This window comes from Pongo pygmaeus, chromosome 2 (genome assembly GCF_028885625.2).
Source record: "Pongo pygmaeus isolate AG05252 chromosome 2, NHGRI_mPonPyg2-v2.0_pri, whole genome shotgun sequence".
NCBI classification, from domain to species: domain Eukaryota; kingdom Metazoa; phylum Chordata; class Mammalia; order Primates; family Hominidae; genus Pongo; species Pongo pygmaeus.
The window spans coordinates 141,126,456-141,147,386 of NC_085930.1; the positions used below are offsets into that span (position 1 = coordinate 141,126,456).

The 20,931-nt window shown below is 35.7% G+C and overlaps 1 protein-coding gene across 1 annotated transcript in view; it reads left to right on the forward strand.

Moving 5' to 3' along the window:
• Positions 1 to 20,931, forward strand: part of DNAJC13 (DnaJ heat shock protein family (Hsp40) member C13) — a 118,434-nt gene that overhangs the window by 13,962 nt on the left and 83,541 nt on the right. Inside the window, exons 2-6 of the mRNA XM_054482345.1 lie at positions 3,061 to 3,141; positions 14,949 to 15,024; positions 15,788 to 15,937; positions 16,365 to 16,406; positions 19,106 to 19,306. Coding sequence (XP_054338320.1) covers positions 3,074 to 3,141; positions 14,949 to 15,024; positions 15,788 to 15,937; positions 16,365 to 16,406; positions 19,106 to 19,306 — 537 coding nt within the window. The 5' untranslated portion in view covers positions 3,061 to 3,073. The remainder of the gene's footprint in view (positions 1 to 3,060; positions 3,142 to 14,948; positions 15,025 to 15,787; positions 15,938 to 16,364; positions 16,407 to 19,105; positions 19,307 to 20,931) is intronic.

The following is a 20,931-nucleotide window of genomic DNA, read 5'->3' on the forward strand; positions in this document are numbered from 1 at the left end:
ATATCCAGGGGGTGAGCATTCTATGTAGAGTACAAAGGCTGTCGGTAATTGGTAATACAAAAACAAGTAGGACGAATGAAGACAGCAATTTCAAAATAAGGGTATCTTTAAAAAAATGTTTTTACCACTCAGGTATATACCTAAGAGAAATGAGTACGTATGTTCACACAAAAACTCGTATATGCTTGTTCATAGTTGTATTATTCATAATAGCCAAAAGGTAGAAACAAGACCCGTGTCCATCAATTGATGAATGGATAAAATAGGTATATCCATATACCAGAATATTATTTGGCATTATGGACCAGCATAAGCAAACCCATAGTGACAAAGTAGATTAGTGGCTGCTAGGTGCTGAGGCTGAGGTATAATGGGGGGTGACTGCTAACAGAGTTTCTTATTGGGGTGATGAAAGTGTTCCAAAAATAGTGGTGATGGTTGCAGAACTCTAAATATACTAAAAATCACCAAATTGTATACTTTTTAAAAGAGTGAATTTGTGGTATGTGAATTATGTCTCAAGCCATTATAAAAATGTTTTTTTCTGAAAAGTTTTTTCTAATTATGTAAAAAATACTTGCTGACTTAGTATTCACAGTATAAAAAGGTATAAAGCAAGCTTAAATAAAGAATTCCAACTATTCCGTTTGTATTATTAGCACTTTGGTGTATTTTCTACAATTTTTTGTTTTTGTTTTTTTGTTTTGTTTTGTTTTTGTTTTTTTGGGGGGGACAGAGTCTTGCTCTGTCACCCAGGCTGGAGTGCGATGGTGCGATCTCGGCTCACTGCAACCTCCACCTCCCGGGTTCAACAGATTCCCCTGCCTCAGCCTCCCGGGTAGCTGGGATTACAGGCGTCTGCCACCACGCCCGGCTGATTTTTTTAGTATTTTTAGTAGAGATGGGGTTTCACCATGTTGGCCAGGCTGGTCTCTAACTCCTGACCTCAGGTGATCCACCCATGTCAGCCTCCCAAAATGCTAGGATTACAGGCATGAGGCACCACTCCCGGCCTCTACAATATTTTTTAGAGTGCGTTTTGAACTATTAAGGCAAGGGAGAAATAGCTAAGTCACAAAAGAAATAACCATATTTAACTTTTATTCAAAATGAAGTAAGTGATACAGTATTTTCAAAACCTATCGGTCTTTCATTAGCAGCCAGTTCCAATAATTTATCCTGTAAAATTAGCTAAGTTTACCTTTTTTAAATGAAATAAATGGATTCTGGATTTTATATACCGGGTTACAGTCAATGAATATTGTACATAATGTGGTTTCATTGCATGTGACTGTTGGGAGGCTGATTCCACGTGTGAGTCATCACACAGATTCAACAATCTTGATCTGTTCTATATCCTTTTCAACCAGAGGAGTCCATTAATCAAACCTCCATAGAAGTTTCTAAACACTTAATCTCAATTTCTTTACTTTCCTTGATGTGGCTTGGAAACAAACCATTTGCAACTACGCTTTGAGTGGCACTGTTCTGGAATATTCATAAAGTGGAATACCATATAGCCTTAAAAATAATTTTCTTATAGAATAATTACATGGGGAAAGGTTAACATTCTTTGAAAACAGGTTAAACAGTACAAATGGCAATGTTGTTTAAATAAGGATTTTTCTAAATATAAAAAGGAAGGCTAAAATGATTATCTTCAGATGCAAGGACAAATGATGATCTTCAGATGCAAGGACAAATGATGATTTGCTTTCTGAACATTTTAGATTTCTTACTATGGACCTATATCACTTTTATAATGAGAAAATTGTTTTATTTTTAGAAACAGAATCTCACTCTATCACTCAGCCTGGAGTACAGTGGCACAATCATAGCTCAGTGTAGCCTCACACTCCTGGGTTTAAGTGATCCTCCCATGTCAGCCTCAGAATAATACCACACTACTCAATAGTGCTATTCAGCCCTTCTCTTCTGAAAAGTAGCTAGGAGTGTAGGCATATGCTACCATGCCCTGTTAACTTTTATTTTTTGAGAGATAACATCTCACTGTGTTGTCTAGGCTGGTCTCAAACTCCTGGTCTCAAGCGATCTTCCCACCTCAGCCTCAGAATGGCGGGGGTTATAGGCATGAGCCACTGTGCCAGCGAGAAAATTATTTTTAAATTGCCTTATTTATAGTAGGTCCCCTTTGAAGTAGTAGTGTCAGCAAAATCGCCAGCACTTAGTAGCTCACCAAAAAACTTTTGGAATTGGTTTGACTCTTAGAAAATGTGTTTAGGTATCCATTGTGTGCCATGGCATTATTTGGCAATGTCAGATTTAAAGCTTTATTTATTTGACATTTTAAAAATTCTATACACTGGGGATGTTGATAGAGGTCATTTCTGGTCCTCAAGAAACACAGTCCAGTGTGGGAGACAGTTGAACAATCACAATGTGGTGCTAAAGTTTATGATAAAGAGTTGAATAGACCAGTCCCTGTCTTTAAAAACCTTATGGTCGACCGGGCGCTGTGGCTCACACCTGTAATCCCTTGGGAGGCCAAGGCGGGAGGATCGTGAGGTCAGGAGATCGAGACCATCCTCGCTACAGTGAAACCCCGTCTATACTAAAAATACAAAAAATTAGCTGGGCGTGGTGGCAGGCGTCTGTAGTCCCAGCTGCTCTGGAGGCTGAGGAAGGAGAATGGCATGAACCCGGGAGGCGGAGCTTGCAGTGAGCCGAGATCACGCCACTGCACTCCAGCCTGGTCGGCAGTGCGAGACTCCATCTCAAAAAAAAAAAAAAACAAAAAAATTAGCCGGGCGTGGTGGCAGGCGCCTGTAGTCCCAGCTACTTGGGAGGCTGAGGCAGGAGAATGGCGTGAACCCAGGAGGCGGAGCTTGCAGTGAGCAGAGATCGTGCCACTGCCCTCCAGCCTGGGCGACAGAGCGAGACTCCATCTCAAAAAAAAAAAAAAAAAACCTTATGGTCTTGTAAAGGATATACGGCAGGCTGTGAAAGTGAGAGAGAGTCATACTACCTTTCTTAGGGGAATCTTGGAAAGATTAAAGATATATAACATGTACTAAGTGCCCTCATATTTTTATCTTCCAGGTTTGAGCACAAAATGAACATAATTAGGGAAAATAAGGATCTGGCATGTTTCTACACAACAAAACATTCATGGAGGGGGAAGTAAGTATTGTTGGGTTTTTTTTTCTGTGCTTCTATAAAATATTGTAAACATTACTGTTTCATAATCTTGAATAATACTGCGCAACTCAGGCTATACAGCCCTTCTCTTCTGAAAAACGTGCATATTATAAATGTAAACGCTACATTTATTTTTTTCTTTTGACATTTCCAGTTTTCAGTATCTTTCTTGGGAAGGAGTTTGGTAAGAATTAAAAGTGACAGTTAAAAGGAAAGTAAACCAGTTAATCCACGCTCTTGTATGCTATCAATTAATGATGAGGTTATATAGTAGTAGCAGAGTGTTAACCCTACATCTTTGTTACCCAGAGACTAACCTGTCTGTAGCCAACATTTTCATATCTGTTTGACTGTCAGAGAAAATATGCCATTCTAGTGAAGTCTAACCTTTTTTTAGGCCTGTAATGAAATTTAAAAATTGGGTTTAATATATTTTCTTTGGGAGGGAGTGATGGCATTTTTTAGTAGCTTCTTAGTCAGACCAAAATGTAAGTGCTTCTGTTTCCTGTCTGTAAGATGGTTGGTAATTCCTACCCTTCAGATTTTTGTAAGGATTAAATGAAGTGATATGGCAGGTATGAAAGTTTTAAAGTTATGCCTTAAATATATTGAATATTCAGTGAATGGCATCTGTTGACCACTACAAAAGTTTAGTCTCTGGTCCCTTTGATCAGTAATGAGTAAAATGAGTGTGTCACACTTTTACAAATCAGTGACCACATTATTCTGCATCGTGCCACAAGGTAAAATATGACACATGCACAAAGCCGGTAAGTGTTTCTTCTCTCAACTTTTCATTTTTTAGTTACTGGAGTGGTAACTTCTTAGGATGTGGTATAAATCTGAGCTGTCTAGTATTTCTGGTTTGCATTAGCAAACCAGAAATCTTCTTTGGAAGATTTGAGTATTTGATTTTGTTGTCTAATAGCTCAATTGTATGAACTCCTAAATTAGAATAATTGTTACCCTTTAGAATACTTGTCTCTCATTTTTTTTTCCCCCAGTTAGTTTCAATGAGTGAAGTCAGGGAGAAAAGTGGCATATCCAGGGTAGTATGAGTCATTTTAGTTCTTTGAATCAACCTTAGAAAAGTGTGTCTTTAAATTATCCTTATTTTTTCCTCAAGTGGTAGATTACTTTGGTCATCATAATATAACTTCCATTTTTAATATGATTATAACATAGTGATACATTCTAAAGAACAAACTTACTGCAATGCTTTTTGCTTTGTGAGCTTGTAAGTAACTGTGATCATCAAAATTTTTGGTAATGTTCTTAGAGTAGTGACTAAGACTTAACAATCCTCTTTTTTCCTTGTAATAATTCAGAGTGCAACTGTGTGCTCTTAGTGTAATTCTTTTAGGCCTTGAGACTTGGTTTTGTTTTTATAACAGCTTTAAGGCATAACTTATATACCATAAAATTCACCCTTTTAAAGTATACAATTCAGCGGATTTTAGTGTATTCATAAAGTTGTAAACCATCATCACTGTTTTGAGAATACTTTCATCACTTCGCCTTCCCTGCAAAAAACTTCCTCTAAACACTGCGTTAGAAATCAGCAGTTAACTCCCTTTTTCCCCCTCTTTTGTCAGGCGTTAATCTACTTCCTGTCTCTGGATTTGTCTATTTGGAACATCTTATATAAATAGAATGATACAAAATGCTGTATTTTCTGACTGACTTCTTCCATTAAGCATAATGTTTTCAAGGTTGTCTATATTATAGCATGTCAATACTTCATTAATGTCATATAATCTGTTGTATGGATATACTACATTTTGTTTATCCATTCATCAACTGATGGACATTTGTGTTGTTCTTACTTTTTTACTATTATGAATAATGCCACTGTGAATGTTTCCATATTTCCAGTTCTTTTGTGTATATACCTAAGAGTGGAATTGGTGGGTTATGTGGTAACTCTGTTTAACTTTTTGATGAACAGCCAAACTGTTTTCCAAAGTAGCTGCAGCATTTTACATTTCCACCTTCAATGTCTGAGTCCCAAATGCTCCACATCCTTATCAACACTTACTGTCTTTTTTATTGTAGCCATCCTAGTGCAGGTACGAAGTAGCTTCTCATTGTAGTTTTAATTTCATTTCCCTAGTGATTCATGATGTTGGGTATCTTTTCTTGTGTTTGTAGGTCATTTGTGTATCTTCTTTGTTGAAATAATCTATTGAAGTCATTTATTCACTGTAACTAAAAAAATTTTTTTTTATTTTACTTTTTTTTTTTTTTCTTTTTGAGACAGAGTCTCACTCTGTTGCCCAGGCTGGAGTGGTGATCTCGGCTCACTGCAACCTCTGCCTCATGGGTTCAAGCAATTCTCCTGCCTCAGTCTCCCGAGTAGCTGGGATTACAGGCACATGCCACCACGCCTAGCTAATTTTTGTATTTTTAGTAGAGACAGGGTTTCACCATGTTGGCCAGGCTGGTCTCAAACTCCTGACCTCAAGTAATCCGCCCGCCTCAGCCTCCCAAAGTACAGGGATTGCAGGTGTGAGCCACTGCGCCCAGCCAAGTCATTTATTCACTTTTAAATTAGGTTGTCTTATTACTGAATTGTGAGAGTTCTTTATATATTCTGAATAAAAGTTCCGTGTATATGATTTGCAAATATTTTCTCCAATTCTTCAGATTTTTTTACTTTCTTGATGGTATTGTTTGGAGCACAAAGCTTTTAATTTGATGAAATCCAATTTATCAATTGTTTCTTTTGCCATTTGTGCTTTTGGTAATCTAAGGTAATTGCCATTACCTAACCCAAGCTAACAAAGATTTACTTCTTTGTTTTCTTCTAAGAGCTGTATAGCTTTAATTGCGTTAATTTTTGTATTTGGTGTGAAGTAGGGTTCTAAATTCATTCCTTTGCATGTGAATATCCAGTTGTGCCAGCATCATTTGTTGAAAAAACTGTTCTTTCCACTTGAATTGTTTCGACACCCTTGTCAAAAATCAATTTACCGTGACTGTTTAGTTTATTCCTGGACTCATAATTCTGTTCCGTTGATCCTCTATGCCTAACCTTATGCCAGCACCATATTGTCTTGATTATTATAGCTTTGTGCTATTTTGAAACTTAGAAATACGAGTCTCTGAATTTTATTTTTCAGTATTATTTTGGGTATTCCTGGTCTCTTGCATTTCCATATGAATTTTAGAGTCAGTTGTTAATTTTTTTTAAAAGACAGCTGCCCGGCCTGACCAACATGTTGAAATCCTGTCTCTACCAAAAAGTATAAAAATAGCTGGGCATGGCGGTGCTCCCCTTTAGTCCTACCTAGTTGGGAAGCTGTGGTAGGAGAATTGCTTGAACCCTGGAGGCAGAGAATGCAGTGAACAGAGATCATGCCACTGTACTCCAGCCTGGGTGACAGAGTGAGACCCTGTCTCAAAAAAAAAAAAAGGCAGCTGACAGTTTGGTAGGCATTACATTGAATCTTTAGATCCATTAGTGGAGTATTGCCATCTTAACAGCATTGTCTTCTGATTCATGAACATGTGTTTTCATTTATTTACATCTTTTAAAATTTCTTTCAACAGTGTTCTGTTGATTTCGGTGTATACACCTTGAATCTTAACTTCTCCCTGAAAGTGTTTACATTTTCCAGATGGTGATAGTTATCATTTCATTGGGTTATATACATTATTAAATGGCACTGAGACTTTTTATTACACTTACCTATTTTATATGGCCAATTCTAATCTAGGTTTAAAGTACTCCTCAGCAGTGTTAATGTAAAAAATAAATGGCCAACATTAAAATTTTCTGTTGTTTCAGAATAGTTAATTGAACCTTGTCTCTAGAAACATGTCTACGTACAACAAATTTTTTGTGATTTTTGGGATTTAGGGCCTCAGTTTTAAGAGACTCCATGCCTATTTCCGTGTTGCTAACCTAGCCCCAGCATTTCAGAAAGATGTTATTGATTGTGGAAGTAAAGATGAATAAATATTTTTTCTTCTCTTCATATGCCAAAATTAAAGATAACCTGTCCAGGTATTCCCCTTGAAGATATTTGTGTGACCCATTTCTGTTACCTTTGTAGTAGTTTTCATTATACCTCACTTTATAGCTGCTGAATGCCTTTATTTAGGGTCTGTTCCTCATCGGTATGGATGCCTTAGCTGGCAAAGTAGCTTCTGTGCTTTTCATTTTTCCAACTTGTATAGACATAATTTAATTATATGTTTATTCTGGGAGGAGCAAGAAAAGGAGAGTAGATTCAGGGGGGGAAAGGCATTTTTCTTTCATGAAGGAGAAAAATTTCTGTTTTGGCCTAAGTAAGCCATTTCAGAGAGGAAGGAAAGTTCAGATGTTTCAGTTAAAGCAGAAGTGCACATTCACTATGGAAAAACTTCAGAGTGATATTCAAGGTACAGGTTCTCAGTTTTTTCTGGATAAAAATTTATAAGTAAAATCTACCTGTGGATCACCTTAATATTGTATACATTAATTGTAGCAAATGCTCTGAATTTAGAGTATCATTTTGGTATCTAAACAGGATTTTCACCTCAATGCATTAGGATATGTAATGATCAGTCTATGAAATTTAATAACAGAAGCTCACTACATTCATAGTCTCTGTAATAACTGGATACAGGAAATTGAGAGAAGTGCTGAGACAAAGGGAAGCTAGTGAATTTCTAATACCTTTCTTATATGTAGGAATGGAGTTCTACAAGAGAAAAGATATCTTTTTATTTTGCTGCCTGGCATTTACACACCTTACCAATCCTCATAACCTCCAGGAATCCTGAGTGGTTTTTTTTTGTTTTTTTTTTTCCCCTTGCTCTTGACCCTGCGAGTCTTTAAAACTCAGATGAGCTGTCCTTAATTCTTTTGTGTTTTCTTTGTCTAATTTTTTGTGACTATCATCAGGCAACCTGGGACTTGAACATCTCTTACCTAGAATTGCAAATTGGATCACATCTCCTTTATCGGAATCTTATGTTTTACACACAATGTTGTGTTCAAAGCTAGCTCCATCTGAGCTGGAAAAGATGTGGACATTGCATCATGGAATTTAAGGCCTTAAAATACTACATTTCATGGGATGCCCTTTTATTTCTTCTAAAGCTCTTACTGAGCTTTTAGGACAGATATTTGTAGAGTATGTCCTATCCATTTCTTTTTCTTTTCTGAGGAGTACAACTTTTTATCTGAATGAGCCCTCCTTGGTGAAACTGATGTTTCAAGTGAAGTTTTCACTACAGAGTATCCTGGCAGTACAACCAGATGAACAATCAGTTTGCCCATTAATTTTGTTCTTTGTTTTGAATATGAATACACTAAAGCAGTCGTGGGCCGGGCGCAGTGGCTCACGACTGTAATCCCAGCATTTTGGGAGGCCAAGGCTGGAGGATCACTTGAGGTCAGGAGTTCAAAATCAGCCTGGCCAACATTGTGAAATCCCATCTCTACTAAAAACACAAAAATTATCTGGTGTGGTGGTGCACGCTTGTAGTCCCAGCTACTCAGGAGACTGAGATGGGAGAATCGCTTGAACCCAGGAGGCGGAGGTTGCAATGAGCTGAGATTACGCCACTACACTCCATCCTGGGCAACGGAGCTAGATTCCATCTCAAAGCAGTTATGGCTACTTTAAATCATAAATATACTAATTATAATTTGTTCAGTTATTCTACTGGAGTTTTGGGATTCCCCACTCTCCGTTAGTCAACTAGTGGAATAATAGCAATAGGAATAGATAACATTTATTGACTGTTATACTCATTAGCCAGGCACATAAGTGCCAAGTACTTTACATGGATTATTTCTTTTCTCACATTATGAAGTAGATATACAGTCATGTACTACATAACATTTCCGTCAGTGATGGACTGCATATATGATGATCCCATATGTTTAGATACACAGATATTTACCATTGTGTTACAGCTGCTTACAGTATTAGGTACAGTAACGTTGTACACTAGGAGCAATAAGCTATACCATGTAGCCTAGGAGTGTAGTAGGCTATACTTTCTAGGTTTGTGTAAGGACAAAACTAGTAATTTACGTACAGAATTTTGGGAAGAAATCTGTGATAGTCACATAATGATGAAGTCACCTAATGACGCATTCTCAGAATCCATTCCCATTGTTAAGCAATGCATGACTGTATGTATTATCCATATCTTTCAGTCAGGGAAACCAAAGCTTAGAGAAGTTAAGGAAGTTATCAGAGAAAACACAGCTAGTGAGTAGTCCAGGCAATGTGGCTTGAGTTGGTGTGCTTAACCATTAAGCTGTAATGCCTCCTTTACCAATGCTGACCATTAATCTCCTAAGAAATGTTGTAGGTCAGTTATCCTTAATTTCATTATTAGATGGACTCAAATTGTAGTTCAAGTTACTGGATTCTCAAGCTTTTAATGGTAAAAGGAAAAATCCTGGGTTCCATGAGTATCCTAAAGGCTTCAAGAAATTGGTGACCAAAACTTGTTTTAAAATGGCCAAGGGAACTAGGATATTCAGCCTAGGAAAAAGAATTCAAATGGAAGGTCTGACTGGCAGAAGAATTAGGTATGCTCTGTGTGCAGCTGAAAGACAGAACTTGGGCCAGCAGGTGAAATTTGTGGGGAAGTAGATGTTGGCTTACTTCTGGGGAACATTTGTCAATATCTACAATACTGGGACATGAATAGAACTGCTTTCAGTTAAGATATGTTAGTTTCCTTGCATCAGCCGGTAGTGAACAATTATAACTAGCCAACCTTGCCTACAGTATTACAAAGGTTTATGCTGTGTGTTGTGAGATCTAGAGTGTGTAATATAAAAGCTCTCTTCTAACTTTGATTAGCTCTGTTTGGCTTCTTTGAAGCCTGTTGGCATAGATTCTCCACTGAAGGGATTGAGGATCTTGAACTTTAAAAGTAATACATGTACACAAAAATTTTCCGATGTCAAGAATTTGAGAACCATTATTTTATAGTAAACATAAACTTTCTCAGTTTACAAAAATGTTGAATTTTCTCTATTATGATAATACTGAATTACATGGATTTTCTGTGCAGAAGAATATAATAGATGTTATGATGGTGACCAGTATTTTTGTAGTATCTCTGTTGACACTATTTTACATGCCTGATTGATAGAAGCTAGTTAAATATTCGAGTCAGAAATTAACTTTGAGACAATGACAAGAATCTTAGCTCTTATTACTTTGAAGTTTATTTCAGATGTCTGAATTAGATAACTAATAAAATGTTGGGAGGAAACTGAGTCTTTAAAGGACTCATTGACTGTCATATTATTGAACCCAGCACAGTGTCAGATACTTATTTAATCCATTATAGTACCTAATACAGTATCTGACCTAACACTGTTTTTTTTATTTTACCTAAAGAAAACATGTAAAAAAATCTTGTTATAAAATACCTTATGTAAAAAAAAAAAATCATGCTATAAAATACCATATGTTAAAAAAAACATATTTTAAAAAATTGTTGGTTTTTTTGTGTGTGTGTCTTTTTCAAGATGGGGTCTACCATCTTTCCCAGGCTGGTCCCGGGGCTCAAGTGATCCTCCTGCCTCGGCCTCTCGATGTGCTGAGATTACAGGCGTGAGCCACTGCACCCGGCCACAAAAATTGTTCAAAAGAGGAAAGCAGTATTCATAAGAACTAGAAAACTTAAGAATGCTGTAACATTTTTATTTTCAGGAATTAAAATAATTTAGAAATGTTTTAATATAAATTAATATAAGTTTAATCTGTCTGTTAAAAAATATAAGCATCACCTTATCAAATCCAAAACTTGATTACATCCCCAGCTTTTGCCTCAGTGGTTTTCCTGTTCAGATGATCTTATCTCCACCAATACTATCATTAGCACAACATTTTTTTTCTTTTTCTTTATCACCAATTGCAGGGGGAGTAAAATGCCCCACAGATAAAGCAGTTGCCTCAAACACTTGTATTTCTTTAAGCAGCATTTGTTTCCTGATTCTAAATAACATTATACCTAATGGTAACATAAATTATGTTTCTTAATAAGCTGTTGTATTACAATAAGCTTGTGAGTTGTGATAACTTAAGAAATACCTACTTCTTGTAGGCATTTAATGATGTAAGTTTAGTGCCTGAATAAAAAGAAAACAGGTGCACTAGGTAAAGTCAATATGAATATTAATTTTTCAGTTAGGGGGCAAAGGTCTTTTTTCTGATGTTATACTATGAATTTAAAAATTGGTGTAAAATTACTTGCTGTCTGACATTCTGCTTTAAAGGCAAGAGCAGGCTAATAGGTCATAGATTTGTATGTTGACATATTTTTGGATAGATTGTTTTATTTAGCTATTAAGCATTTATTGGAGTATCTACTGTAGTCAATGCTGGGTACTATGGTAGGAGTTAGCCTCAAAGATGAAGACTTGTGCCTCCCTGAATCCATGGAGTCTTTGTCTCTTCTTTGACTTGGGACACTGTTGACTTAGTAAAAGATACAAATCTTTTATTTATTTTTTTTAAGACGGAGTCTCATCTAGGCTGGAATACAGTGGTATGATCTTGGCTCACTGCAGCCTCCGCCTCCCAGGTTCAAGCGATTCTCCTGCCTCGGCCTCCTGAGTAGCTGGGATTACAGGCACCCACCATCATGCCTGGCTAATTTTTGTATTTTTAGTAGAGATGGGTTTTCGCCATGTTGGCCAGGCTGGTCTCAAATTCCTGACCTCAAGTGATCCTCCTGCCTTGGCCTCCCAAAGTGCTGGGATTACAGGTGTGAGTCATTGCGCTTTGCTGATAAAAATCTTTTAGATGTAAATGTTGTGACTAATATTCTATACATGCGAGACATTTTAGAGATTTTCATCTCTAAATCTGTTATCTAAGGGGGCTTTTTAGAAAATCATTGAAAATTTAGTTTTGTTATCCAGGGAGGCTTTTTTGGTAACCTTTGGAAGTTCAAGCTTGCTTATAAAGATGTCTTAAATGACACAGAAATATTTGCCCCATCCTTAAGCGGAAGTTCAACAGCCACTCTAAAAAGAGGAGCAGCATGGGGAGTACTTAAGGAAGGGAATGCGGAGGGGAAGGGAATTCTCTTAGGAATTTTTTTTAAATAGCTTTCTTAGGATGGCTTTAGAGCTCAATATTTATCTGAAAGATAGCTCCATGTTTACTAGTTATGACAGTACTCTGCTGGGTCTAGCGTGCATACAACTCCAGGATCCTTTTGCTGAAGGATCCAGAATGTGATCTCTCCGATATGGTAGCTGCTAACTACATGTGGCTATTTATTTAACTTTAAATAAAATGTAAAATTCAGTTGTCTTAGCCACATTTCAAGTGCTCAGTAGGTACACTTGGCTCATTGCTACCTTATTGCAGGGGCCCCCAAGCCCAGGTTTTTGGCCTCTTAAGAACTGGGCCCCACAGCAGGAGGTAGGCGGTGGGCAAGCGAGCAAGAATTATCGCCTGAGCTCCATCATCGCCTGAGCTCCATCCACCTCCTGCACATGAGAGAGATCTAGGTTGTGTGCTGCTTATGAGAATCTAACTCATGCCTGACGATCTGAGGTGGAACAGTTTTATCCTGAAACCATCCCCCTGCCCTGTCCATGGAAAAATTGTCTTCCACAAAGCCGGTTCCTTGGTGCTAAAAAGGTTGGGGACTACTTCCTTATTGGACAGTGGAAATTTGCCATATCAGGAAGTCTTTCTTATTGGACAATGTAGGTCTAAAATATTGTCATCTCAAAGTTCTTTTGACAGCATGATCTAGATGACAAAATTATATGAGAAAGATATTAGAAGACGCTTAGGTATGGTGGAGAAGATTGGTGTAGGATTGAAAAGGATATTTTCTTAGCCAGTCCTCTAAGACTGTACATGACACCAGCAGTTACATTTGGAACATTTCAGGCATTCTTTCACTTTTTGCTCACAGAATAAAATAAACAAATTCTGTAGTTTTATTTCAGGATTATAAGGATTTTCATGTTTGACTTTCAAGGTGATTCTGAAAAATAGTTTGTGAATTCACATCTCTTATCACACATTTGATTTCACTGTGCAGCTTTTAAGTCAAAGACTGAGCAAAATCTTATTTCTTTGTTTTAGTTCCTATTAATTGATTAAGCCTTTGAAGTTTTGAGACTTTTAAGCTCTTTAGATAGCTTGTTTACTTCACCAGTGCCCTAACCCTCACTCCACTTTAAAAAGAAGCAAATGACTGCTTTTTTGTTAGAGGGAAGTGCTATAATTCTTTAGTTTCTCACTCCACTTTAGACATGTAGAGTTAGGAAAAAAAGCACTTACCATGTAGCAATACTTTTGTATATGGAGATGTGGTAAAGATTAATAAAATCTATCATTTCCTTTTTACCTAAATGGAAATACTTTCTCATTTTTATAATATACTGATTTTAAAAAATAGACAAGAGAAAAATGAAAATGTGAAAGATCTCTCTTGATCTTAATGGGAATACTTTTATTGTATTACCTTTGAGTCTGATCATGGCTGTTCGTTTAAGTTATTAATGTCTTTTTAGCATATTAATAGTTCAAAGGAAGAAAACATTCTCTCTGTAGATGTCAAAAAGGCATTTGATTTAACTTAAGCATTTTTGATAATTAAAAAAATCTCGTATTAAAATACAAATAGATATTTCAATAAATATAACAAATTATGTTAATAGACTTTTCTAATATTTAAGTGTTTACCCAATTGGTCACGGTGTATTACTATTTTAAAATGCGACTTGTTACTGCTAATATTAGCTTTGAAAATAGATTGGTGGGTTTTTTTCTTATTGTATTGTCTTTTCAGATTTTAGTAGTATTAAAAAAATTGAGAAACTGTTTTTACTCAGTTTTCGGCAACAATTTGAGGAGCATGGGAGTTACTTGGTCCTCAGGTTTCTTCTGTCTTGAAATCATTTGAGCCTGGTGCTTTTGGAGGATGTAATTCTTTGCAGCTTTCTTAAATTCTTCCATATAAGGGTTGATTTATTCTTAATTTTCAAATTTGTCAGCATAGAGTTATATACAGCATTTTAAAAAACTTTTGGTTGTGTGAATTCTTTGTTTTCCTTAATTTTGTTTTATATATACTAATGTTTTATCCATTTTAATGTTTTAGTTCCAAAGAACTAATTATTTTGCTTTAAATAAGTTTTTCTAATTCAATTTCCTTTTATGATTATGAATTCCTCTCTCTTCTGAAGGATTACTGATACCCAAATGTTTTTTCTCCTTCAAATATATTACTTGAAATGAAGTGAGAAGTGAAAACTGCTTGTTTGTGGTGTAGGCTTCCTACTTCTATAAAATTGCAACACTGAGATGTAATAGGTAGTTGCTTAAGTAGAAACTATTAAGATTCCAGGATATGGCTGTGACTGACCAGTTGCCCCAGGCCATAGCTTTTCCTTCCTTTCCATATGGCTTTGTTGTAAGGGTATTTTGAAAGCATTGGTATGCAGTGTTTTTTTTTTAAATAAAACTTTCCCATTTAGGATCTTTCAGCATCCTCAGCTGATGCTTTGCCAACTTAATTTATACTAACACACAAGATTGCTTGCATATAAATCATACTTTTCTACTTAGATATCTTAATAGTTCACAGTAAAATGAGTGGGTGGGTTTTAATAAAAATAACATTTTAGAAGGTTTAAAAAGGTGAGAATATATAACTAAGCTATATTTAGTCACCATTAATCAACTAACACATTTCTGTGTATTGAAATGTTTGTTTTGTGTTATATATATTTTCTTATAAAATATCTTTTTGTTTGTTTAAAACTAAATTTAAGCACTTGTTTTCCTTTGTAGGTATAAGCGTGTCTTTTCAGTTGGAACTCATGCGATTACTACATATAATCCCAATACCTTAGAAGTAACAAATCAGGTAATCCTGTTAGAAGCTGTTAGGTGTTTGTATGAACTCCCTTTGAATTTTAAAAGCCAGGCTGTGACCATTACCCTCCCTTAAATCAGTACTTGAAGATAGAAATGTCAAATCTGAAAGAGATTGATGTGCTTACGTAATACTCTGATTTGGGGACCAAAAATAAATAATAAAGGGGAGGGGGAGAATATGCTTATTTCTAGGCTCTCAAGGGTATAACTTGATGTTACTGTTAGTTGTGGCCACTTCCTTTATGTAAAATTAGTAATTTAGTTCTCTATAATTTATAAAGGCTTATACTTTTTACTGTAATAAAAGCATATATAAGTCATGAGTCCAGTTAGTATAAAATACTCGTCATGGGAGTAGGATTATGTGTTTATAAAGACAAGAGTAACCTGAACATTTATAAGTAAACATATTCAAAGATATTCTGGTCTATTTTAATTCCAAATCAGGCATGTTTCACAAACTTTTTAACAAATTTTTAAGTAATCATAAAATTTCACTTCCCAGTTCTTGTCACTTTTTAATTTTAATTTCTCTGGATTAATGTCATTAAAATAGGAATACATATTGGATTTTTCTGACTAAAAACCTTTAAAAGAATTTCTTTTACAGAATTACTGTAAGACACAATTTCTAGACTCTATTTGGTAAAATTTTGCTGATTTAATCAGTGATTATGAAATTAAAGTGACAAAAATAAGCATTACATTTTACTGTATTATAGTAGCACCAGTCAAAATTTTTTTTTTTTAAGTGGCCTTATGGAGACATTTGCAGCATCAGCCCTGTTGGAAAAGGACAAGGAACGGAGTTCAACCTCACATTTCGTAAAGGCAGTGGAAAAAAGTCAGAAACTTTAAAATTTTCTACAGAGCACAGAACAGAACTTCTTACAGAAGCATTGGTAAGAAGATTCCATGTTCATAAACGAAATTTCTTTCTTCTCTTTTTAAAATGAAGTAGTTACATAGAAGTAGAGAAATTAATGTTCTCTGCCCCTGTACCCACTATGATTATTTTTTCTTACTTACCTTTAACTTGACACTGTGAAACATTCACTTTTCTCTAACAGGCTGGAAAATCTTTTATATTTGAAAGTTTATTAGTTTTTTTTAAATTGCATATGCAGGAGAAAGCATTGTATGTTTATCTTGTTCTTCAATAAGGTTTCATACTCTTTTTATTGAATATTCTTAAATTATAACCTGAATAACAGTTTTTAGTGCCCAGGTTACCAAGTCAGGATTTTACTTGCTTTGAGTAGAAGGGACTGAGCCAAGTTTTCCTTACCAGTCTGTTGTCATAAACTGTGGTTATGTTTTCTCTTTCAGAGATTTAGAACTGATTTTTCAGAAGGAAAAATCACAGGAAGGGTAAATATTTAACATTTATTATGTATTTTTATTTGTTCAAATGTTGCCCTTTATTGTAGAAATCATTTCATAATCTGTGTGTTCCATTTGTAGCAAAGCTAAAGGGAAAAGAAGCAAAATTGTAATGTCTCCTGATATCATGTGATGTAGTTTAACAGGAAGCTCAAATATGAACAGTTAGATTTAAGAATGTTGATACTGGTAGATGGGGGGAAAAAAAGGCAAAAAAACCTTTGGAGCATTAAAAGCAACACTATAAGCATTCAGGTAGTCCTTACACAGTATTCCAAACAGTAATACCAGAGAACGTCATACTGCTGATACTGCTTGTTGGAACATTCATTCTTTGTTTGGTGTAGGAGTTTCTTATTTCAGTAGTATTCAAGTTTTAAGATTTGAGCATATTGAAACTGTCTTCTTACATGTTCTTAGACTGGATCTGGCCTGTACTGAAACTTGGCATTGTGCACTGACAGCTTTGGAGGAAGCTGTGGTAGCATATCAGAGTCGTCTTAACTTTCCCAGGCCTTTTCCAGTAATGTAACAGCAGCATTTAAACTAAATCAGAGACTTCTGGGAAAGAGGAACAGGAGTGTAACCTTTTTTCGCTCTCCTAAAATATTAAATTTCTTCCCATTAGCAGGTATTACTTTTATAATGGAGAAAAATAATGCTTAAATTTATAGCGCTGTTCAGAACCCTAGCTTCTGGCAAAAGGCAGGAACTGAATTCTGATATGCGGGCAGCACCATTCTCCTGTCTGTCTTAAGCCCTCATCCTTTCTATGAATATTCTGCTGCTTGTTTTAGCATCCCAGAAACCTCACTAATTTCAACTCTAGCAATTGGCTGGTTGTCCAGCAGCCTTTTAAAATAGTTTAATGGCAACTGGCGAGCTGCTTATTTCTTGTTCCTGATGAGCCATGGTCAAATTTTTATAAATCATAACTTGGTGTGCTTATTTTAATTATTCTATATTGTCAGGTGACGTACCTCATCTGTTTGGGAAACAACTGCTTTCAAAAGCATACTTAGAGTTTTTATATAAGCTGTCTTTTGTACCAGTTAACTTCAGCCACTTAATACTTTTCAAAATCTTGTGGTAGAAACAGTACCTCTAGAAGATTGCCCAAAGGATAGTTTACCTGATTTTACATCAGGAGTAAGGGGCTCAAAGTGACACCTGTATTGTCCTAAAAACAAGTTTAGATTCCACCCCAAATGCTGTGCTGGCTAAACGGCACTCTTCTTGCCTAAGCTGAATTTGGCTCTAAGACCTCCATTTGCCCTAGATATACTTCTAAATCAGAGTTTCCCAAAGTCCTTCTTGGTTGGCCCCTGCAATCCTGAGGGATAATGATGTTTCCATCAGCACATCTCATTAATGGCAGTTGTTTATGAGCTGGGAGGAATGGAGAATATCCTATATAGTGGTCTTGAGGCATGTAAACAAGTATAGTTTGGAAAGCTCCACAATTTTTGTGCCCTGCCTTCTACTCCCATTCCTGCAGGAGAGGTGTGGCATTGATTGATCTTTTAGTTCAGAATCAAGGTTCTCTATTCTTGGATTAGTGCAGGCCCTTTGTCTGTCTGCATAATTACTTTTATGGAACTATGTGTGTGTTTGATGCATAGATCAGTAATGCTGAGGAGACTTGATGTCCTGTGAAGGTCATTGCTGACTTCAGTGTTGGGATATTAGTATAGGTGTTCATTACTTAGTGTTTCACTCTCTTTTCTGAAAACCTAGAAGATAATTTCTTATTTCAGCATCAGAAATAGTTGTACTCTAGAGCAACAAATTGATTTTTACGTTAAAAATTGTAATTGACCATGTATCCCACTTTATATTGATGGGTAGAAAACTTTGCGGTGTTTGGGTGGGGGAGAGGATACTCATTTCACATCTGAAACTTTGTTATCCTTATTTTCTCTTTGCTTCAATTTTCTTTTATTTTAAATTTATTTTCTTCTTCCGTATCGCATCATTTTGCTTAGCAGCCTTGATTAAACCTTTTTTCTTTTTAAAGACTAAAACTGGATAGTAAATGGATATTGACTATTCTAATAATTTCTGACACTCAGCTACTTTAATTTGTGAAGGAATATTATCTAAATGGAATTTTACTTGCTAATGTGATCAAACATCTTGAAGATAACTTTCTAGTTGTGTGATTAGAAAAGCCTAAGGTCAAATGTAGGCCTCAGCTTTTTTTTTTATATGTGGAAATAAAATATACATTAATATACTGAGCCGGTTCAGGTTGTTTAAATTGAATATTACAACTTCCCTGAAATGTGACTTAGCTCTTTTCAGTATTGAACTTGGATTAAAAGAATCCATCAAAGAAAGTAGATCTTTTTTCCAGTAAAACTCTTTCAGAATACATTTCTATGTAGGATTTCCTCTTTTTTCTTTTTATAAATTTACAGAGTGGCTTAAAATAGCTTCATAAAATATTGTAACCCAAACCCTTTGCTAATTAAAAAAGAATGTACTGTCTTCAGTTAGTGTGAACATTCTTAAACACCTCCAAATAGCTAAAATTAATCATATTTTTAACAATTTGGATAGTAGCTCTAAATATTTATGATGACAATTAGATTTTTGGTTGTTTCAATAGTGACTGTGATACATTAAATTTTATTTTATATAATTTTATTTTATGAACCTAAAAGTAATACTGATTCTGTCTTTAGAGATACAACTGCTATAAGCATCACTGGAGTGACTCAAGAAAACCTGTAATTTTGGAAGTAACTCCAGGAGGCTTTGACCAAATCAATCCTGCAACCAACAGAGTACTCTGTTCCTATGACTATAGAAATATTGAAGGATTTGTAGATCTCTCAGATTATCAAGGAGGATTTTGTATACTTTATGGAGGATTTAGTAGATTGGTAAGTACTATTTAAAAAAAAAAACACTTTAAAAGGGACATGACCATTTGAAGGAAAGCAAAGCTTTTTATACTTCATTTTGAAATTTCACGTGAGTCCTCTGGAAGGAAGTGTAAGAGTGCAGGTTTTGGTATCAAAGATACCTGAGCTTGAATCCCAATTTGCTGCTTTCCAAAATGAGGAGAGTGAGGATCTGGTGAGATAATTTATGTAAAATGCTTTACACACAATGGATGGCTTAGTATGGTAAAGAGTGACTACAGTTGTTATTTTCATTGGTATTACTGTCTTACCAAAAGTTTCTAAGCTTTCTTTGAAAAAGTAATTTAAGCCTGGCATGGCGGCTCACACCTATAATCCCAGCACTTAGGGAGGCAGAGTTAGGAGGATAGCTTGAGGCCAAGAGTTTGAGACCTGCCTGGGCAACGTAGTGAGACCTTGTTCTGCACAAAAAGGAAAAAAAAAAATGGAAAAAGTAATTTAAAATCACTTACTTTTTGAGAGTCTTTTATCCTTTGCCTAGCTGTTTATAATCTGAAATCTGAGTATGCACTGAAACTTCAATTTGGAATTCATTGCATGTTTTTGTTCTGAAATTCAGAATTGTATATAAGTAAATTATGGGGTATAACAGAAGCTACTTAAGATGCTGAGACCCTGTTAATCAGTAATAGAAGCTGAAGTATATATAACTTTTTTTTTAAGATATATCCTGCCTTTCTATCTCAAAGATGTGCAGTAGAGAAAGTCTCCAAATGGAGAGACTCATTTGAACTTAATTGCAAAATTCCTTTCTCTTGAAAATTTTAATTCTTGTAGCTACCTTAGTGTTCCAGGAATGCTGCTTCAGTTTTTAGTGTTTTGTAGCTAAAATATCCTTCTGTTGGTAGCAGAGCCAAAGCAAGCGTTGAACTTTTACATATATAAGATAGTAGATGTTAGCAAAAGGGAAATAAACAATGATGAGGGCTAGATAATCTGATGTAGAAATATAGTTTGTTCTTCAGAGTTACAGGCCTTTTTCCATCTTAGATTTTACTCTTTCCCCACTTGATGAGTACCATCCTAGTTTCCCTCATCTAGGAACATACAGGTAAACCTCTGTGTGTTACCTCTGAGGCTTGACCCAAAAGATGAAGAAGGCCCTTCTCCCAGCCCAAAGCCTGCTGTCTTAGTGCTATCCATAGACTGTCTCTTCCCTGGTCAGTGGTAATTTGGAATGCTTAACATCTTGTTGGTAAACATACCTGATTACAAGAATATGGCCTGTCAGGCCTTAATAGGATAACTGTATCACAGTAATTCAGCCAAGCCATAAAATGGAATAATAAGGTAAACATTAGGGATGAAAATTGTTTAATACTCTTCTTAATTGCCAACATTTTGTATTACTTGGTGGCAGCAAGAAGTTTTCATTTGAATTAGTCCACTTTCTCACTGTAAGACACTAGCTAAAATGAATCAATTCACTATAAATATGGTACTATACCAGATTTATTCAACAAACCTTTAGCTAATACCTTTTGCATCTATGGTGACTATAAAAGGCTGCTAGGAATAAAACCAGGGTCTTAAATACGATGTGATCCAGTGTTTCTCAGCAGGGGAGCTATTGACATTCTGAG